Genomic DNA, 16738 nt, shown 5'->3' with positions numbered 1-16738 from the left:
AGAAGACAATGAGTCACAGCCTTTGTTGCACTGCTCACACCGAAATCACGAGAGATGCATTTTTCCAAATGACTCGGGCTGTGTGCTGCTGGGGGTGGTGAGGAGCAGGACGGACAGGCGGGGGTTGGCAGGGAGCATAAAGGGACAGCCCTGAGGGTGCTTCTCCCGCTGCTGGGCTTTTACATCTGTTCCTATCCTCAGAGAGAAGGCTCACAAGACGCTCCAAAATGGCTGCAGTGGTGGCCACGTCCGCACCTGCCAACATCACCTCCAACCAGAGCACCTGCAATGTGCATAACCATCACTTCTCTGCCAAGGTCACCTTCTCCCTCTTCTACACTGCCCTGCTGGTGTTCGGTGCCTGCGGAAACATCCTGGCCCTCTGCATCACCTTCCAGCGCAGGAAGAAGAAACTCAACTCCACCGACCTCTACCTGGTGAACCTGGCTCTGTCCGATGCCCTCTTCACACTGGCGCTGCCTGGCAGGATCACCTACTACGTCCTGGAGTTTAACTGGCCCTTTGGGGACTGGTTCTGCCGGGTCACCGCCTTTGTCTTCTACATGAACACCTACGTGAGCATCTATTTCATGACCTGCGTCAGCGTGGACCGCTACATCGCTGTGGTGCGCACCAGGCACCCTGGCAGGACCCGCAGGGTCAGCCGTGCCAGGGCTGTCTGCGCCCTCGTCTGGTTCCTGGTGTTCCTGCAGACGGCACCGCTCCTGCTGCGGCCCATGACGCGCCGGATGGGTGACAAGCTGACATGTATGGAGTACTTCAACTTCGAGGAGATTCCCAAGCTGCCCTACCTGCTCCTGGTGGCCTGTGTGCTCGGCTTCTTCCTGCCCGTGGGCATCATCTTGGTGTGCTATGTGCGGATCAACCTCAAGCTCTGCCAGACCGCCAAGGAGAACCCACTGACAGTGAGGAATGGGCACCACCACCGGGCCTTCACAGTCATCTTGGTGGTGCTGCTGGCCCTCCTGCTTTGCTTCAGCCCCTACCACATCAACATCGTCCAGTTCATGGTCAGGAAGATCCTCCACCAGCCATCTTGCCATGAGCAGCAGGCCTTCAAGATGTCTCTGCAAGTCACCGTGGCATTCATGAACTTCAACTGCTGCATTGACCCCATCATCTACTTCTTCGCCTTCCGAGGCTATAAGCGGAGGCTTCTCCGCATCTTCAGGAACAGCGGCTCCATGGCCACCTCCTCCACTGCCAAGACCCCCTCTGAGAGCAACAGCAACAGCCAGCCGCCCGGCTCCAGCTCTGTCTAACGTGACCCTCCTGTTCTCTCCATCTGGCAGCGTGTGGACCATTCCCTGCAGCAGCCGTGGGGCCGGGCCGCAGAGCAGGACCAGACCCCACCGCTCTGCCTGGAACCAGGGGCTTTTGTACAGCTAACAAAGCACCAACCCAGCTGCTGCCTGCAGCTCTTTCCCTGCAGGGATGAAGAGCAGCTTGCTGCTGTCCCTTCACCACGCACTGCACGGGATGGGTGGCAAGTGGGCACCATGTGAGCAGATCCTGGTCCTCTCTGTGGCACTGGGAGGAAGTGCATGGTTTCCTGCAACATTAATCCACCTCACTCTTCCCATAAAGGGGACTGATGGTGGTCTTGCTCTGCTTTGGCTGACCTTCCCTTGAATACGAGGACTGGAACATGAGCCAAACCAGGCTGTTCCTGGGGCCTCGCTAAGGGTAGGTCACGCATGACCCTCACCAGAGCCAGGAGGCATCTGGTTCCCATCAAAGCCTGTGCAGTAAGGAAAAGGTTGGTGTGACCAAAGAGCTCCACAGCTCCGCTCTGAAGCTGCTGGACTACAGGGCTGGACACAAGCAAACCAGATTTCATGGTTCTGTACTGGAGGCTGGAAGGGACACAGATATGCACAGAGATATGAAGAGGAGGAAAACCAGCTTTCTTTTGCTTAACTTTAAAGCAGTTCCATTAATGATACTTCTGATTACCAGAATTCGTTCTTGAAGGCAGTAACATTTCTTGCTTGGAGGTTAATAATACAGGTGTGTGCAGCTCTTTGAGTGTTTGCATGAGTTATCTTTTGGATTAAAATAACTTCACCTGCACACAGGTGACTGCAGGGATGTACCTGAGGTTGGAAGGGCCTCCAGCAGAGCCCTGCAGGGTACCCGAGCCCTACTCCCAGCAGTCTAACCTCAGTGCTGGCCTGAAGGGAGCCTGTGTCCAAAAAACACATTACAATGGGCATGGAAGAGCTGGTGGGCAGTAACCGAGGGGTATTTGTGGTCTGAGCACTGCAAAGGAGCCCAGTGTGGATGTCCAGCACACAGGCTGCTGGGAGCCGGGCCGCCATGCACAGGAGGTTGGTGGCTTTGTTTGTTCCAGCAGAGGATCAGGGATTGCAAGGAGGGGCTCCCTAGCAGAGGTGTTACTCCGCTCTGTCTCCTCCCATGGAGGCACTCCTGGTGCTCTGCTCCACAGCTGATGCAGAAGTGTGAAAATGGGGCATTTCACCACAATAAGACAATCACAGTATCCTCCCCCATGGGCACAGAGCACCTTCTCCACATTTCATTCATTGCATAATGCTTGCCTCAGCCAGCACGTTTGCGCAGCACTGAGACATGCATGTTTCCTGCTGCTCACCTCACTCATGTGTGAACTCGCTGAGAACATTTCATCCCTCCTCTTATCAGCTCCTATCAGTAACTGCATTGCCACAGCTTTTGCTCCCTTCCTGACATCCTTCTCGGTGCAAACGTGCCTGCACCCAGCGCCATGCTGCCGCCATCAGATGAGGGATGCCTGCAGTTGCAGGCACCCGCCAAAATAACATCAGGGGAGTGAACGCAGCGGGAGGGAGATGCTGGCCTGCTGGGAGCACGTGGCCACACCTGTCAGCACATCTTCTGCTGACAGGGGGAGCTGGGACCTGCCTGGGGTTTCCAACAGTTCTATTTTCATACTAACTTTTCTTCTTTAAACCATACCTGGAACTCCCCGTTTCACACCAGGATACCCATCCTCGTATGGCACCATGATGTTGCCATGTGAAAGTGCGTGCATCAACCGAACCCAACAGCCTCTCACCGAGCAGCTCCTGCCTGCAGGTCTCCATCAGCTGCCATCAACACTCCATCACCTGCTGGGGCGACACTGGGCTCCACTTCACATCTGAGATTGGCCGGGACTGACCGTGCTGTGCTCCTCCCTGGGTAAAAGCAGCACCTCATGCAAAAGCAACCAAGTGAAATGGGTGGATGACCTTAGCAGACGTTCCTACAAGAAAAACCATGGGTGGATTTTCTGTACAGGCTCAGCCACACTGCTGATCTGCTCATGTTATTCCATCTCTCACTTGTTCCTCTGAGCCCCATCTCACTCATGTCTTCTTCATTAAACTTAAATGCCGGGTTCGTTGCCTACTTTTCTCTGTCTGGAAGGCCAGATGCTGCCTTCAGTTCAGCCATGCAGTCCCTGTCCCCACCACCACTCCCCATCTCATGATTGGGCTGATGGCACCCAGTGGTGCACACCCTCTTGAATTTCAATGTAGAACTGTGTGCTCTTTCTGCAGCCAGGGCCCCTCTTCCCAGCAAAGGAGGAACAATACCATGAAGTGTTGAACCAAGTACTGTATGCTTTACAGAAACTCATACACACATATAATAAAATAGTGTGTGTGCATATATAAACACAGGTAGTGCTTGTGTGCTCACGTGACTCTCCTAATAAAAGTATTTATGCTCCTTTATAAAAAACTCATTTCTATGACTATCCGCTTAAAGAAAGTCAATCTCACTTAGGAGAACACATACAAGAAATTAAGCCCATTCTATGATACTACCTTGCACTACACTTGCTTGCTTGGTTCTCGTTTCAGACAGAAGCCATGAGACGTCCATCCCGTGCTCCGGGACCAGAGGGAGGTAGCAGCCCTGGCACCCAACTGCTCACCTCAGCAGCACATGGTCTTTGCTTTGGGAGAGGGAAAAGCTTGGGTGAGGTACAGAGCCCAACCACTCTGCGTCTCAGCAAAGAGCTTGGGCTTGAGAACTGCTCACCAGGCAGTTTTCCACAAATGCAAACAACTGCAGGTATATTTCCAAGTCCCACAGTCATCTAGGAAAGTCCACAGGGAAGTACTGTGATGTTGTTTCACGGTGACATTCCCATGCTGTTAGAGAAGTCTGAAAAGCAGCTACCGTTACCTAGGGACTTAAAATCCTCTCCATAGAAAAGCATTCTGCTTTATGTCACAGCCTAAACATATCTTTGTGTCACACCTCAAAAAGGAACTGCACGGTGACATTTAAAGCTGCGCTGGGCACTGCGAGGGCTGGAAGGACCACTCTCCTCATGCTCACAGATGTGTCACAATCAAGAGGAGACTGAGGTCTTCCCCAGCTCTGGTGCAGTGGAGCTTTCTTGTACAAAACAGGAACTCTGCTCAACTGCATCAGGGACTCCTCCTTTCACCACTTCTTTTTTTTTTTCTTCTTTTTTCCCCGGTTGGAAATCACAGCCCTGGGAGCATTCTGAGCAATAAATTCTTCTACAGAAGTCAGGTTTCTAGCTGACATCACCAAGACCTGAGCTTCACCCCTCATGTTTGATCATATGTTGTGAAATGGGGCTTTCCAAAGCGTGGCCTTCAGATACCCTCTGTATAGATAACAGCAGTCAAGGATTGAGACTTGGACAATATCCACCAGTGTGCCCAGGATGCTTCCTTTATGCTTTAAAATTCCATGTAAGAAATGCTTGTTGTGCCTGTCCCCAGAACAGGGCACGTGTCCATGTGTTCAGTTCAGTCCATCCAGGGAAGGTGGACCTTTATTTCCTTCAGACAACATTTTACGTCTGAAAGAATGCATTAGTCTTTATTGCTGATTATGATAAAATATTTGTGGAGGAAGAGTCTGAATATTTCAAACTTAAAAACGTTTGCTTACACAAATTACTGTATTTTTAAAGAAGATATTCCAACAGTTGCCCTTCCTAAGGCAGCCAGTTTCCAGCCATTTGGGTATAGAAGCAACCCCAGCTTGCACACACACACACACACATGCACAGGACACCGGCTTTATTACAGAAGCCTGTTATGTGCCTAAAGATGAAGAAGTTGGATGTTATGCCTGCATAAGGACTTGGATGCCGGAAGGAACATTTTTAGTCTTATCAGTGAACTAAAAAAACCCCTCAAACAAACAACATCAACAACAAAAAACCAATGTATCTCTCAGTTCCTAAATATTGTGCTGTGATTCCCCAGCAAATATTCCAAGCGAAATGCAACTGGACACATGTCCAGTATGAACACATATGAACACACGCATTCTGTTGGATTTCCCAAACACCCTTCTCTTCCCAGTGTTCTTGCATCTCATTCCCTTTTCACCCACTATAGCCTCATGCTCCTGAGGAACCTGTATCTTATTCTGAACACATGTATGTGTTAAATATGCCTGTACGTATATAAATAGACACACATATACTCAACATACCAACAAAAGTACATACACAACAGCTGACATTCAATGTCTGGGACACATGTATACAGGGGTTTCATGGAGTTGCAGTTTGAAATACCATATTACTTCAGCTTGGTGTCCTACCCACCTCCTAAAGCTCCTGAGGTGCTCACAATGAGCACTGCTGAGAGTCAAGCCACACAACTGTACCCATCCATCTACACTTCAAAGCCAGCACTGTGCTACCTTGGCAGCAGTGTCCCGTTGACTCTTGTGTTACTCTGAGCCACTCTTATGGTTGGCACTCCATCTGCATTAACTGCTTCATACAGAAAAGATTCAGGAAATGAGGATCACCCACAACTCTGAAAGTAGAAAATTGGAACTACATAGAAAAGATAGCTTTGTATATTTTTCCTTGAAGACGGTGTGTAGTCAGCTCAAAATACAAACCTGGCGCATCAGACACAGCACACATCCACTGATGCAGAAGCCTGTCTGAATCAGACGTGGATGTCATTCAAATTACTGCAGTTCTGACCTCGTTGTCTCATTCAATTCACCTTTATTGCTTCCAGTGAGTATCCTCATGCCCTGTGTCTGAACAGCAATCTACTCCATTTGCAAAATTTAAGTGTACAGTGGTCACTTACCATTGCTTGTAATACGCCATATAAATTTTCTTGTACCCTATCTGTGCATTATTATGTGCTGAATGATGACTTTTATTTAAAAAGGAATTCAGGAAACAAAATATTACAGGCATTAATAAAAGTTTCTGGAGTGACATTATAATCTCATAACACTTCAGTGAGTCGAACATGAAGTGACCGTTGAACACCTTATTACTGCAGTCAGAAATCAAGTACTGTAACATAACATGTAAGCTAGAGAAATCGGACGGGCAAACAAAGAAAGCACACCGTTCCTTAATGGGTCAATCTGGTTGTTGTGGTTGTAGGAGCATGTTTTCTTAGTCATTCAGTTCGATAACGTGTCTAACAATGATTTACAAGGAAAAAAACCACCTATTTTATTTAAAAAATAAATTTAGGTGATATCCAGTAATAAGTAGAAACTAAATTTACTTTGAAAAGGATAACCAGAATAGAAACCACCGGTTGATTCGAAGGCTTGGGAACAGCTCACGTCATTCACTAAGCAGTCACGCGGAGCCCACTTCTCCTTCCTGCCGGCTCGGCAGGGCCGACCTGCATCAGTCTGTCCAGCAGGTGGCTGTGTCCCCTTCGGGAGCATACAAACCCACGGGGAGAGTTCCTTCATCACTCACATAATCATCAGTGCTGCAGTAGAAAATTAGTGGCTACATTTAAGTCATTATTTGAAGCCCTCAAAGCTTCCAGAGCGTCTCCCCTGGAAAATCCCATCTCCATAAGTCGTGCAACCTGTAAGACAAATAACATAAAACTATTGAACCAACAGTTTTACTCAGATGATGTGTGCATTACCTATTTAACAGTGTGAGAGATCACTTTTTTTTCCACTGTTCAGAAGCTTATCTATCTGAAGAGTGTGCAAGTGCAGATGGGCACCGCCACAAAGACTTGTCTGTGACAGCATGCTTGAAAACACCGCCACAGAGAGAGAGTGAGACGAGTGCTCTGTGATCACTTGTTCAGAACCAGTCTTTTGCTGTGTTTTCAACCCCGACCCAGTTTTGAAAGAAGAGTGAAATAGAAAGTAAGCTTTGTTGTCTGGCTGGCATTTTTTCTGTTTTTCACTTTGGCACCTTACATGACAAGGGCAGCCTGACCCCAGGGCTCACTGCTCTAGAGAAGAACGTGCCCTGCAGAGCCCAATGCTGACCCAAATGGGAAATCTTACAGCAGATGAGAAGACTGTACGTTTACACTTAGCTGTGCTCTGCTTGAAAAAAAACTGAATTCTCCAAAGGTCATTAAAAAGCCCAAAACATTTGCTCCAGGTGGTTTTTACAGCCAACCTGAAAGCTAATCCTGAAACAGAGGCACGGAGATACTTAAATCAGTTCAGTAAAATTCACGGAAGGATTCCACATGTTTTCAAAACAGGGCAAGTCAATGCCATGTGATGGACGAGTTACCTCGAAATGGGCACACTGAGAGAATCATTTCGGTGATCAGTAACCAATTATCATTCTTTGCAACATCACATTCTTGACACCTAACCTTTTCCCCTGTGCTAATAGATACTCAAAGTACCACAAATTACTACATGTTAAAAAAAAGTACATACATCTAATTAAATCTACGGCTAAGTTTTGATTGAAATTACACTTGAAAACTATGGCTCTCTATTAGGTATAAGTGAAAGTCACAATGTAACTAATTCACTTTTATATTTAATCATCCAGAGAGGGGGGCAGCATGCAGAATGAAGCATGGCCAGGGGCAGCAGGAGGCACTCTCCATCCTGCTCATGCCTGCAGGTGGGCTGTGAGGTGGGAGCTGCAGGTCCAGAGTGGCCTGGTAGCCCTGGTGGCCGTCTGGAGGCTGGCATGGAGCCTGTTGCACAGAACCAAGCAAGCAGGAATGCAGCTGAGATCCTCTGCATCCTGTGACACATTAACAATATGTGGTCGTATTTGAAATGCCTCTTGGAAGAAAGAACTCAGGATTTTTAATCTCTGCTGCTTTGGTGGCTTATTGAGAAATATAGTCTTGCTAAGTGTGCCCGGAGGTGGGAGTTCTGGTTCTCTTGATCTAAATTCACTGTTACAAAAAATTTGAATACTGCTACCTTGGCTGTGAAAATATCAAAAATGCTACCATCTTTTTTTGCATTTCCCCTTCTCGCTCTATCACCTAGTGTCAGTTTCTCACCTTCTTGTAGAGAGAGAAACAAATCGTTACTTTCAACATCACTGCAACATCAATCTGGATCTCATAACCAGTAACTTTCTGAAGTTCCCTTTTCTGACTTTTCACCTAAGATAACGATTTTTATGAGAAAGAGGTCAGGCAATGGAAATAAAAGCTAACCACAGCAATACAATTCAGACGAAAGGTTTTTATGGCAGTGGGCATGAATTGTAACTTTGGCTTTCAAGAAGCGGTGGATGGAGTTTCAATGCTCCCATTTGCAGAAACATCCAGAGGGCATGATGGGAAATACATTTTAACAGCAGAAAGCTCTGTTTATCTGAGTACATTTTAACCACAGAATCCAGCACCAGGAAACTGAGTTGAATGCTGGTAACAGTAATTGAAGGTGCTAAAAAATCCATGAGATAAGCAGAGATTTTTCTACCAGACGTTGCTAACGCTTACAAATCTGAATCCAAAGAACAGGCACAAACCTTGCACTTCTGCCATTCTAAGACGATTTACAGATTTATTAGCACAAATCTGAAAAATCAAAGGTGCTTGGGTAACTCTCTACCTCGCAAGGCAACCAGACAGCATTTCAGATGGCAGCAACTGGGTGATCTTTACAACTTCAGTGCATTACAACATGTAAGCAAATACCGAAGTGCTTTCATACAGCTGAGCCTGGGCCAGGTTTGAGGTCAGAAGGCAGCACAAGTTGGACGAAAAACTGCTACATGAGTTCCAGCACAACAGTACAGTCCATACATACAGAATTTGTCACTTTACTCCTGGCACTGAATAGGCTTTTAGGCTGGTCAAAATTTCAGACTGGTCTCAGAAGGTGTTCTTTAGTGGGGGATTTTCTATTGTTTTTCTCTCCTTCTCTCTCTCTCTCTCTCTCTCTCTCTTTCTTTCTTTCTTTCTTGTTGATTGGTTTATTTTTTAATTTTAAATTATTTTTTTTTAACTTTTCTGATGTAGGCCAACAAGTTCTCAATCAAAACCACCAGTTCAGTTAATTTGGGACATAATCTAACATTGAATCAAAACTAGAAACTGGGTCATAGCAAAGTTTTCTCTTTGGAACAATCTCATTTTAAACTAACTGGAAATAACAGCATGGCACTAGCAGGTATTGATTTGTCTCCTTGAAACAGAAAAAGGGGAAAGAGGAACTCACTCTTGGAACTTATTCTCACTGAAGAATAGCAGATACCTTAGAAAATAAAAAGGCCAGTGCAGCTAACTGCAGATGGGCTAAAACTCAGAGAACTTGACTGCACACAATAAATCCTGAATAAAGAAACAAGATTAATATCCAATTCTTAAACTTCCCAGCAAATCCTCTCTTCGGAGACAACAAACTATCAACAGAAGTCTACATTTACGCTACAGGTCTAAATCTACACTAGGCAGAAAAGACAAACTTCTCTGTGGCAACAGTATACAAAATCAGTCAACCATATTATGTAGGGAAACACCCCACAAGTGTCTGCTGCAGCCCAAGGCTGGCAGAACGTTTTTATTTCCAAACAGCCACATGACCAAGTTGGGAACTTAAGCTGGAGACCTCAGTGCAGGAAGAGCTGTATGTCTACAGGGAGAATGATGAAATCTATTTGCCATTCTTCCTTTTTTTTTTTTTTTTTTTTTTTTGAAACATATCAGCCCCACTTGTGAAATTGTCTAACCTTTAAATATAAGGAATGAAAAGTTACGCATAAAAGCAGTAATTCCCAAGTTGATATGCAACTCTAGTTTGAAAGATAATGACGAGTCACCGTCCCTGTATTGTGACTGTTAACTGGGATTTCTATTCATGCTGCTGCAGGGAATGATTAAGAAGTTGTGTCACCAGACAAAACAAACAAACAAACCAAAAAACAGAGGTAATTCCTAAAAACAGCTTTTTTAATGAAATATTAAAAGAAAAAATTACCTGTTCTTCAGAAACCTCAGTAGGTGGGGGTGTGTCTTGATCAGATGGGTGATGATCTTGGTAATTCTCATTGTGTCTATGACGTAGAGGAGGAAACAGTCTATTCCAGTTAATCATCCCACCCTGAAACCAGACACTGCTGTCAGTCTTCTCAAAAAGAACTACAGGTTCTTTTACACATAAAGACCATCCATCCCACATAATACAGAAGGCAAACACTTGAGCGAAACGCTTATCTCAAACAAGAGCTGCTGAAGCTTTTTGTGAAGTGAAAACTGGGACTTGTTACCTCTTTCCTAGCTACTGGAAGTAGCTGCTGTAAGCTAAGGAAAAGTGCTAATAAAACGAAGAAAGGACTGCCTGATTTCTTGCTAATACTTCTTGTTTCACATATGTTGTGGGTGATATGGCTCACTACAGTGCTAGGTTTCTGAGGCTGAAGAGCCTGCTCTCTTTGTGACTTTGTGCCAGACTTCGTGTCTGGCAAGGGATGCAACAGCACGTCCTGCATGTGCTTGCTTTACGTGGGTAAGAGTGAAATAAAGAAGCAGGGAGAAGAAGCAAAGATGCTTTTCACTGCATCCACAAAAACACATCAGGAAACTCAGAGCACATGCTGCTGATCACAAGCTCAACTTGCAGGATACCCGTGATAGACTTTCCACACCAGTGATTATTTCTGTGACACCAATATGACTGTGACAGACTTACCTAACTTCATTGCATTACTACCACTGCAGAAACTGGCTGCACTCCAGTGCCGAATCATTTTCTGACTACATGGTAATAACATAAATACACAGCAGTAACGTAAGTATGGCATAAATCACAGAACAGAAACTTTAACAGCTCAGCTTGAAGCCTTAAAACTGTAAGACACACAGAATGCAAAGTGCAAGCTTTATCATTGCCCGGGAATGATCCGTCTTCCTTTCATGAGCTTGCACAAACATTCTGGAAGAGATGTGGTATGACACCAGAACCTGCAAATGGGCAAGAGCAGCACCACTTGCTCCCTCTGTTCTTTGCAATGCAGCTGGTGTCCTTCTCCTCCTGACCCACTCCCTCTGTTACCATGGAAGAGATCCCCCTCCCTTTTAGTATATATAGGACAAGGACTTCCTTCCTCTAGTTGCTCTGTTTTAGGTCTGTGCTGTCGTTTCTCAGAAAATCTTCCTCTTATGAGTTTTTTCTTCTCTCAGCTGGGGCTCTTCCTGCCTTTATGTACTCCTGCAGCATTAAAAGCTCTCTGCTTGATCAGATCAGCAACAGCAGCTTAACCTACTCCCAGACACACACACACACACACACACACACACAAAATCATTTATTTCATTTTCCTGCCCTTTCCTTTGTTCTCTTCCACTTCCACCGTCTCCCTGGGAGACTCAGTCAGCCCAGACACCACAGGAGGCAGTGCAAGAGCACACTTGAAAAAGCAGCTGGGGAGTCATGAGATGCGACCTGTTAGCTTCTAAAGTGTTCCATTCCCTTATGGCACAGTGCATCTTCCCTAAGAAGATCAGCACCAAGCTATGAGTCACCACTCATCTTCAGTACAAAGTTTCCACTACTGGCAATTCGGAGTTTAAGACACTATTACATATCCATATTTCTACTTTATAAGCTGCACTAAGCATCTACTTAAAGGTTTTATCTTGAAGGATTTCACATAAGCCTTGTGTTAGCCAAACAGTATAATGCAGCAAAAAGGAGAATTGGTTTCTAGTTTAAACCTGTAGAGGGATCTCACACCTTCTACTGACAAGCTGAACTCCTCCGTGGTCTTGGAAAATCACATGCCATGTACTTCCCCATCTGTAGTTTCCCCTAGCTCAGAATTATTTTGAGTTTTAATTAATTCATTTTGAATTTCTGGAAGCCTACTGAACTCTACAGTTCAGCAAGAACATGGAACTGATGGTGCTTTGCCTGTGTGTGTTCTTTTCAAATACTTGAGGCAGAGAAAGCAATGCTTCCAAGGGTAATTCATATAAAACTAGTGGATTGAAAAATGCCACCAGGATCAGGGCATGTTTTTTGTAGCATCAGAATTCATAGGGAATAATGCATATTAAATATAAAATCTACAATAAATGCATTAATTTATCAGTATGCTGATGCATCTGAAGACTGAAATAAATGTACCTTTCCAGCTGTGCTCTCAGCTTCACCACCAAGCTACCTACTGCACCCCGTCCTGCGTGCTGACACATAACACTGCAAAGACATCTGCCTTTTTATCTTAAACTTAACAATACATGTTAAATTAATGTGCACCAAATGCATTACCTGCAGTAAGAAATCCAGATTCCCTAACAAAATATCTACATCGTTTAGAAGGTTTACTATGGATAACTGGATGAATGCATATTATGGATTATTATGGATAACTGGATATGGATGGATGAATTCAGAACAGTTCCAGGCAACGCTTGCTAACTCTATCCCAGAAATAACAGACAAGGCAAATTGGATCAAAATTCCTATGAAAGGATCCTTTTCAGTTGTCCTCAGAATATTTCAATTACTTTTGGAAGTTGTGACAAACGTCAGCTCTTGACAGTATTAATGATGAAAGAATATCTAAAGCACAACTAATGAAGCCCAAAGGTCTTAATGCTATGTGAGCGCTGACGGTTAGGATTAATTACAACTTACTTTGGATGGTCTATTTCTCAACTGTGTATTATTTCCTAGACTGCACCTAAACCATGTAGTTATGCTTCTTGATCTGTAAATGCAAGGAAGTTGTTTCTTCTCGTGGGCTTGCCTCTAATCACATGATGGACACGTACAAAGTCAGACTGAAAAGAGCAGAGATTGAGAGTTGCAACAGGAACTGCTACTGTGGACCATTCCCTAAATATAAGAATACAGCAGGAACTGCTGCTAATGTCTCAGATACATAGAAAGCGGGGATCAAGGCTAAGGATTTCCAGTGTGCACGGAGAGTTTTGGACAATGTTACTATCACAGCAGAAATTGACCTAAGATCTGATTTTTAATTTGATTCAAAGCAAACAGAAAAAAATGTCTTAAATTAACCAAACCTCTCAAATTCCAGTTAAAAATGTGCACAGATTTCCAGATCAATATTCTGCCTCGTCTCCCAGATGTTATTCTGTAGACCTTCTGTTCACAATTTTATGATACATTCTGTATTAGAGGGGTTTTTGACCATGCTAATACACTTTTTCTGAGAAAGGTCAGGAAGATTTCACATGAAGATATCCAATCTGTGAATCTACTTAAGCAATGCTTCTAAACCATCCAAAAGTCTCTACTGGAGAATGGTAAATAAGTATGCCTTCTGCAGGAGACTTGAAAAAAGCTAAAGCCATATTACCAGTGATGGTAACCACAGTCAGCCAACAGTCCAGATCACCAAGCAAATCCACAATGGTGAGGCAGGTCTAAGATTAAGACCAGAAGTCAAATCAGTGGCTTAGGACCTGGACTTTGTACTAAAAAGCAGCGAACTCCCAGTTGAGGTGGGTGAGGCCCCAAGACTTCTCACAGATGTTTCTAACCACAGCTCTTTCTCACAAGTCTGCTCCAAGGCTGAAGAGCTGTACCGTGTCAGAGGAGGCCCTCAGTACAGGCAACACAACCCTCTGGAAAGCAGGTTGGTGTGCTCAGGATCACAACTGATAAACCAACTGCTTTCCCCAGTCAGTGCTCTGGGCAGAGAGAAACCACTCATCATGTTATCCACATGAAGGTAAGACTTACTGTTCATGCCTTCTTTCTTAGTCCAAATCTTTCATGACCAACTTGGTGAAGATTTTCTGCTTCTCTGCTAGAGGAAGGCAATCACTGAGAAAATCAGTCTATAAACTACCATTCATACAAATATTTTGTACAATTGGTGACTGGGCCCTGATTTCTGCCTGCAGCAGTCTTCCACATGTCATCAGAGAAAACTCATGTCAAAAAGACTGCTTCATTCAGTAGCCAAAGAGAAGGATGGACACATTTAAGGAAAGGTCTATAAGCCTTCCCCATTCTATTCCTCCTACAGTTGTAATTTTTTAACTAAAGAAAACAGCAGTTTCCTTTGATGCTAGCGGTGCAAAGACTGGGTGAATTGGTTGATGGCAAGTTCTTTGTTACTATCTGACAGGAGACAAACAAATCAACGAGACCATCTATAGATCTCTGTTACATCACTAACAAAAGTGGATTAGCAAAACACTGATGATGTTGGAACTCCTGTTACAGGAAAACAACAAATTAGTCACAAGCTTCAGGCGACCAAACAATGAGATAGAGGAATGGGTTAAAGGAATGGGAAAATGGCATCTATCCATGATAGAAAATATTATAAGGAAATACTATATTGTTGAATTATTCTTGGTAACTGTCAGTACTTCAGTTGTTAGGTCACATACTAGATTTTTTTTTTTTTTTCCTAAATGTTGTCTGGGATAATACTGTTTAAAGGAAAAGAGTATCCTCTTTTCCCACAGAACAAGACATTCGTATCAGTCTAGAGCTAGCAAATGTCTGATTGCATAACTTGCTGAAATCCCAACTATTTTTTCACATCATCTCCTTACTCTCTTTCAGAGATGACAGCTCTCCCCGCTTCCCGTTTACATACTTGCCATAGCATATTCTGTAAAACAATTCTCACACAAAGTCTGACAAACAAACATGTATTACACACCACTAATAAATATTCACTGAAGTAGCTACCAAATGTGCTGGTATTACAATTAGATTAATTTCACTAGAATTGAAAATGCCTTATAGAAGTCCTCTTGATAATTTTTCATGTGGTTAAGATTTTTTGATAATGTTATCTCATGTATATGGTTAATGCCAACTTGCCATCTGTTTGCACAAACAGGAAACACCTCCTGATATCTGTCCTGTTCACCTTTTCTCAACACAACAACCACAGTAAAAAAAAAAAAAAAAAGGAAATTGCTTTGCATTTCATCTTTTAAAGTAACAACTTTAGAGCTTGCTTCCCTGCATAGTAGTCATTACTTGGTGCAGGTATAGATGCTGTCTTACTTCACTGATATAAAGATTATTCTAAGAAACAAAAAACACTTGCCTTTCAGACACAATCTTTTTGTTAAAAATATTGACCCCGAAGTGTATGTACTAATAATATAAAAAAACAACGTAGCCATGAATGGTACACTGATACCAGCTGCCTCAGTTTCTGAACACTGTAAAAAAGATCAATGGCAATGGTAAAATTTCCAGTGGACTTATTAAAATGTCTGGCCTGTCTCTTTTTGTGAGGTTAAAACTGTTCTGGGGGTTTATTTCATCTTAAACTTTTTTCTTTTTTAACCTTAATAACGTTCTTTTTTGAAAGGAGGTAGAAAAGTAATCATACTGGTGCTGTGAGCATCACTTCTAACGATGGAAAGAATTTTTCACCATGGAAAGTAGTGCAGCAATTTCTAAACATATTCCAATTTCCTCTGGAAATTTATGCTACAGACAAGTCTCCTTAGCCCAGAGGCTTTGTCTCCAACTCTTATTTGCTGTATCCTGAGCTTTGATGTCTGCATTCTCCCAGAGGAGCTCGTGTGTCACAAAAATTCACAAATCCACATGTGGTCTTTTCTGAAGCCTGATCAGTTATTTCCTTTGAAATCCAGGAGGAACACCTCAGTCTGGCCTCTGAAGCCACTAGAGAAACAATGGAAGGGACTTCAGCACAGGCTCAAAGCATTCACAGCAGCAGATGCCAAAGATGCCAAGTGGCAGGCCTATCTGTGCCTTGGGAGGCGAGTGGGCACAGCTGCTTCTGCGACTGTGTTCAAGGGAGGTGTAGGGAGTTTTGAATGCTTCTTAGTGTACTCATGCATGCCCAAGCATTTGGCCTTGCAGTCTGCTTGCCACACATTACAGGAAGGGGTGTTGTTATATCACTCAGGCACACAACTAGCTGGTAGTAAAAGTGAAAAGCTATGAAGGTGCCCCCCAAAACTGCAAGTTAGCTCACGACAGTGGGAGAGTCAGATGGCTCTGCATTCAACTCATCACAGTACGGTTAAAAACCTATTCTGTACCAAACTGCACATTATTGTAACACTCACATTTCAGTACCGCTGTGATGCAATAGTTCAGCTGGAAAGTGATGGATTGCTACACCAACAAGAAAGAAAGACATTTGATATCAGTCAGATGCTAAAAGATGGCATTTCTGAGAACAGATGTTAACTCGTTCACCCAGCATTAGGAAAGTGTTGAGCAGGGCTCTCATACTTTGTCTGCACTAATAAATGGGGATTTTTATCTTGTCTAGTCAGCAGAGGCAAGGCTTCAAACACCTTTTCGAAGCACCTCCATTTGTGGACTTTCCACTTCACTTTCGCATGCTTGCATCAGTTGCTCTTCATCCAGAGTGGGCTTTTCAACATCACAGACGTGGTCACAGCTACATCAGCTATCAGTCATAATCACAACCTGAATTTTAAGTAATTGAATGATTTGGAGCTGTTCTTATGTTGGTCCTTTAATATTTGCTAAGTGAGATAACCAGAGTGTGGCAGTC

At 44.0% G+C, this 16738-nt stretch overlaps 2 protein-coding genes across 2 annotated transcripts in view; one reads left to right on the top strand and one right to left on the bottom strand.

The window, feature by feature from the left end:
• Positions 1-227: 227 nt before the first annotated feature.
• LOC306952706 (G-protein coupled receptor 183-like) lies at positions 228-1283 on the top strand (the record flags this gene model as incomplete). The annotated part of the gene is made up of 1 exon (XM_079543447.1): positions 228-1283. The coding sequence occupies one exon, from the start codon at positions 228-230 to the stop codon at positions 1281-1283; it is 1056 nt and encodes a 351-aa protein (XP_079399573.1).
• Positions 1284-6761: 5478 nt separating this feature from the next.
• UBAC2 (UBA domain containing 2) overlaps positions 6762-16738 on the bottom strand; it is a gene marked incomplete at both ends in the record, with an annotated part of 92491 nt that continues 82514 nt past the window's right edge. Inside the window, 2 exons of the mRNA XM_079549841.1 lie at positions 6762-6869; positions 10213-10335. Of these exons, the coding sequence (XP_079405967.1) occupies positions 6762-6869; positions 10213-10335 (231 nt within the window). The remainder of the gene's footprint in view (positions 6870-10212; positions 10336-16738) is intronic.

The sequence above is a fragment of the Tetrao urogallus genome (genome assembly GCF_951394365.1).
Source record: "Tetrao urogallus genome assembly, chromosome: 1".
NCBI classification, from domain to species: Eukaryota; Metazoa; Chordata; class Aves; order Galliformes; family Phasianidae; genus Tetrao; species Tetrao urogallus.
This window is presented reverse-complemented; position numbering and strand designations above follow the sequence as displayed.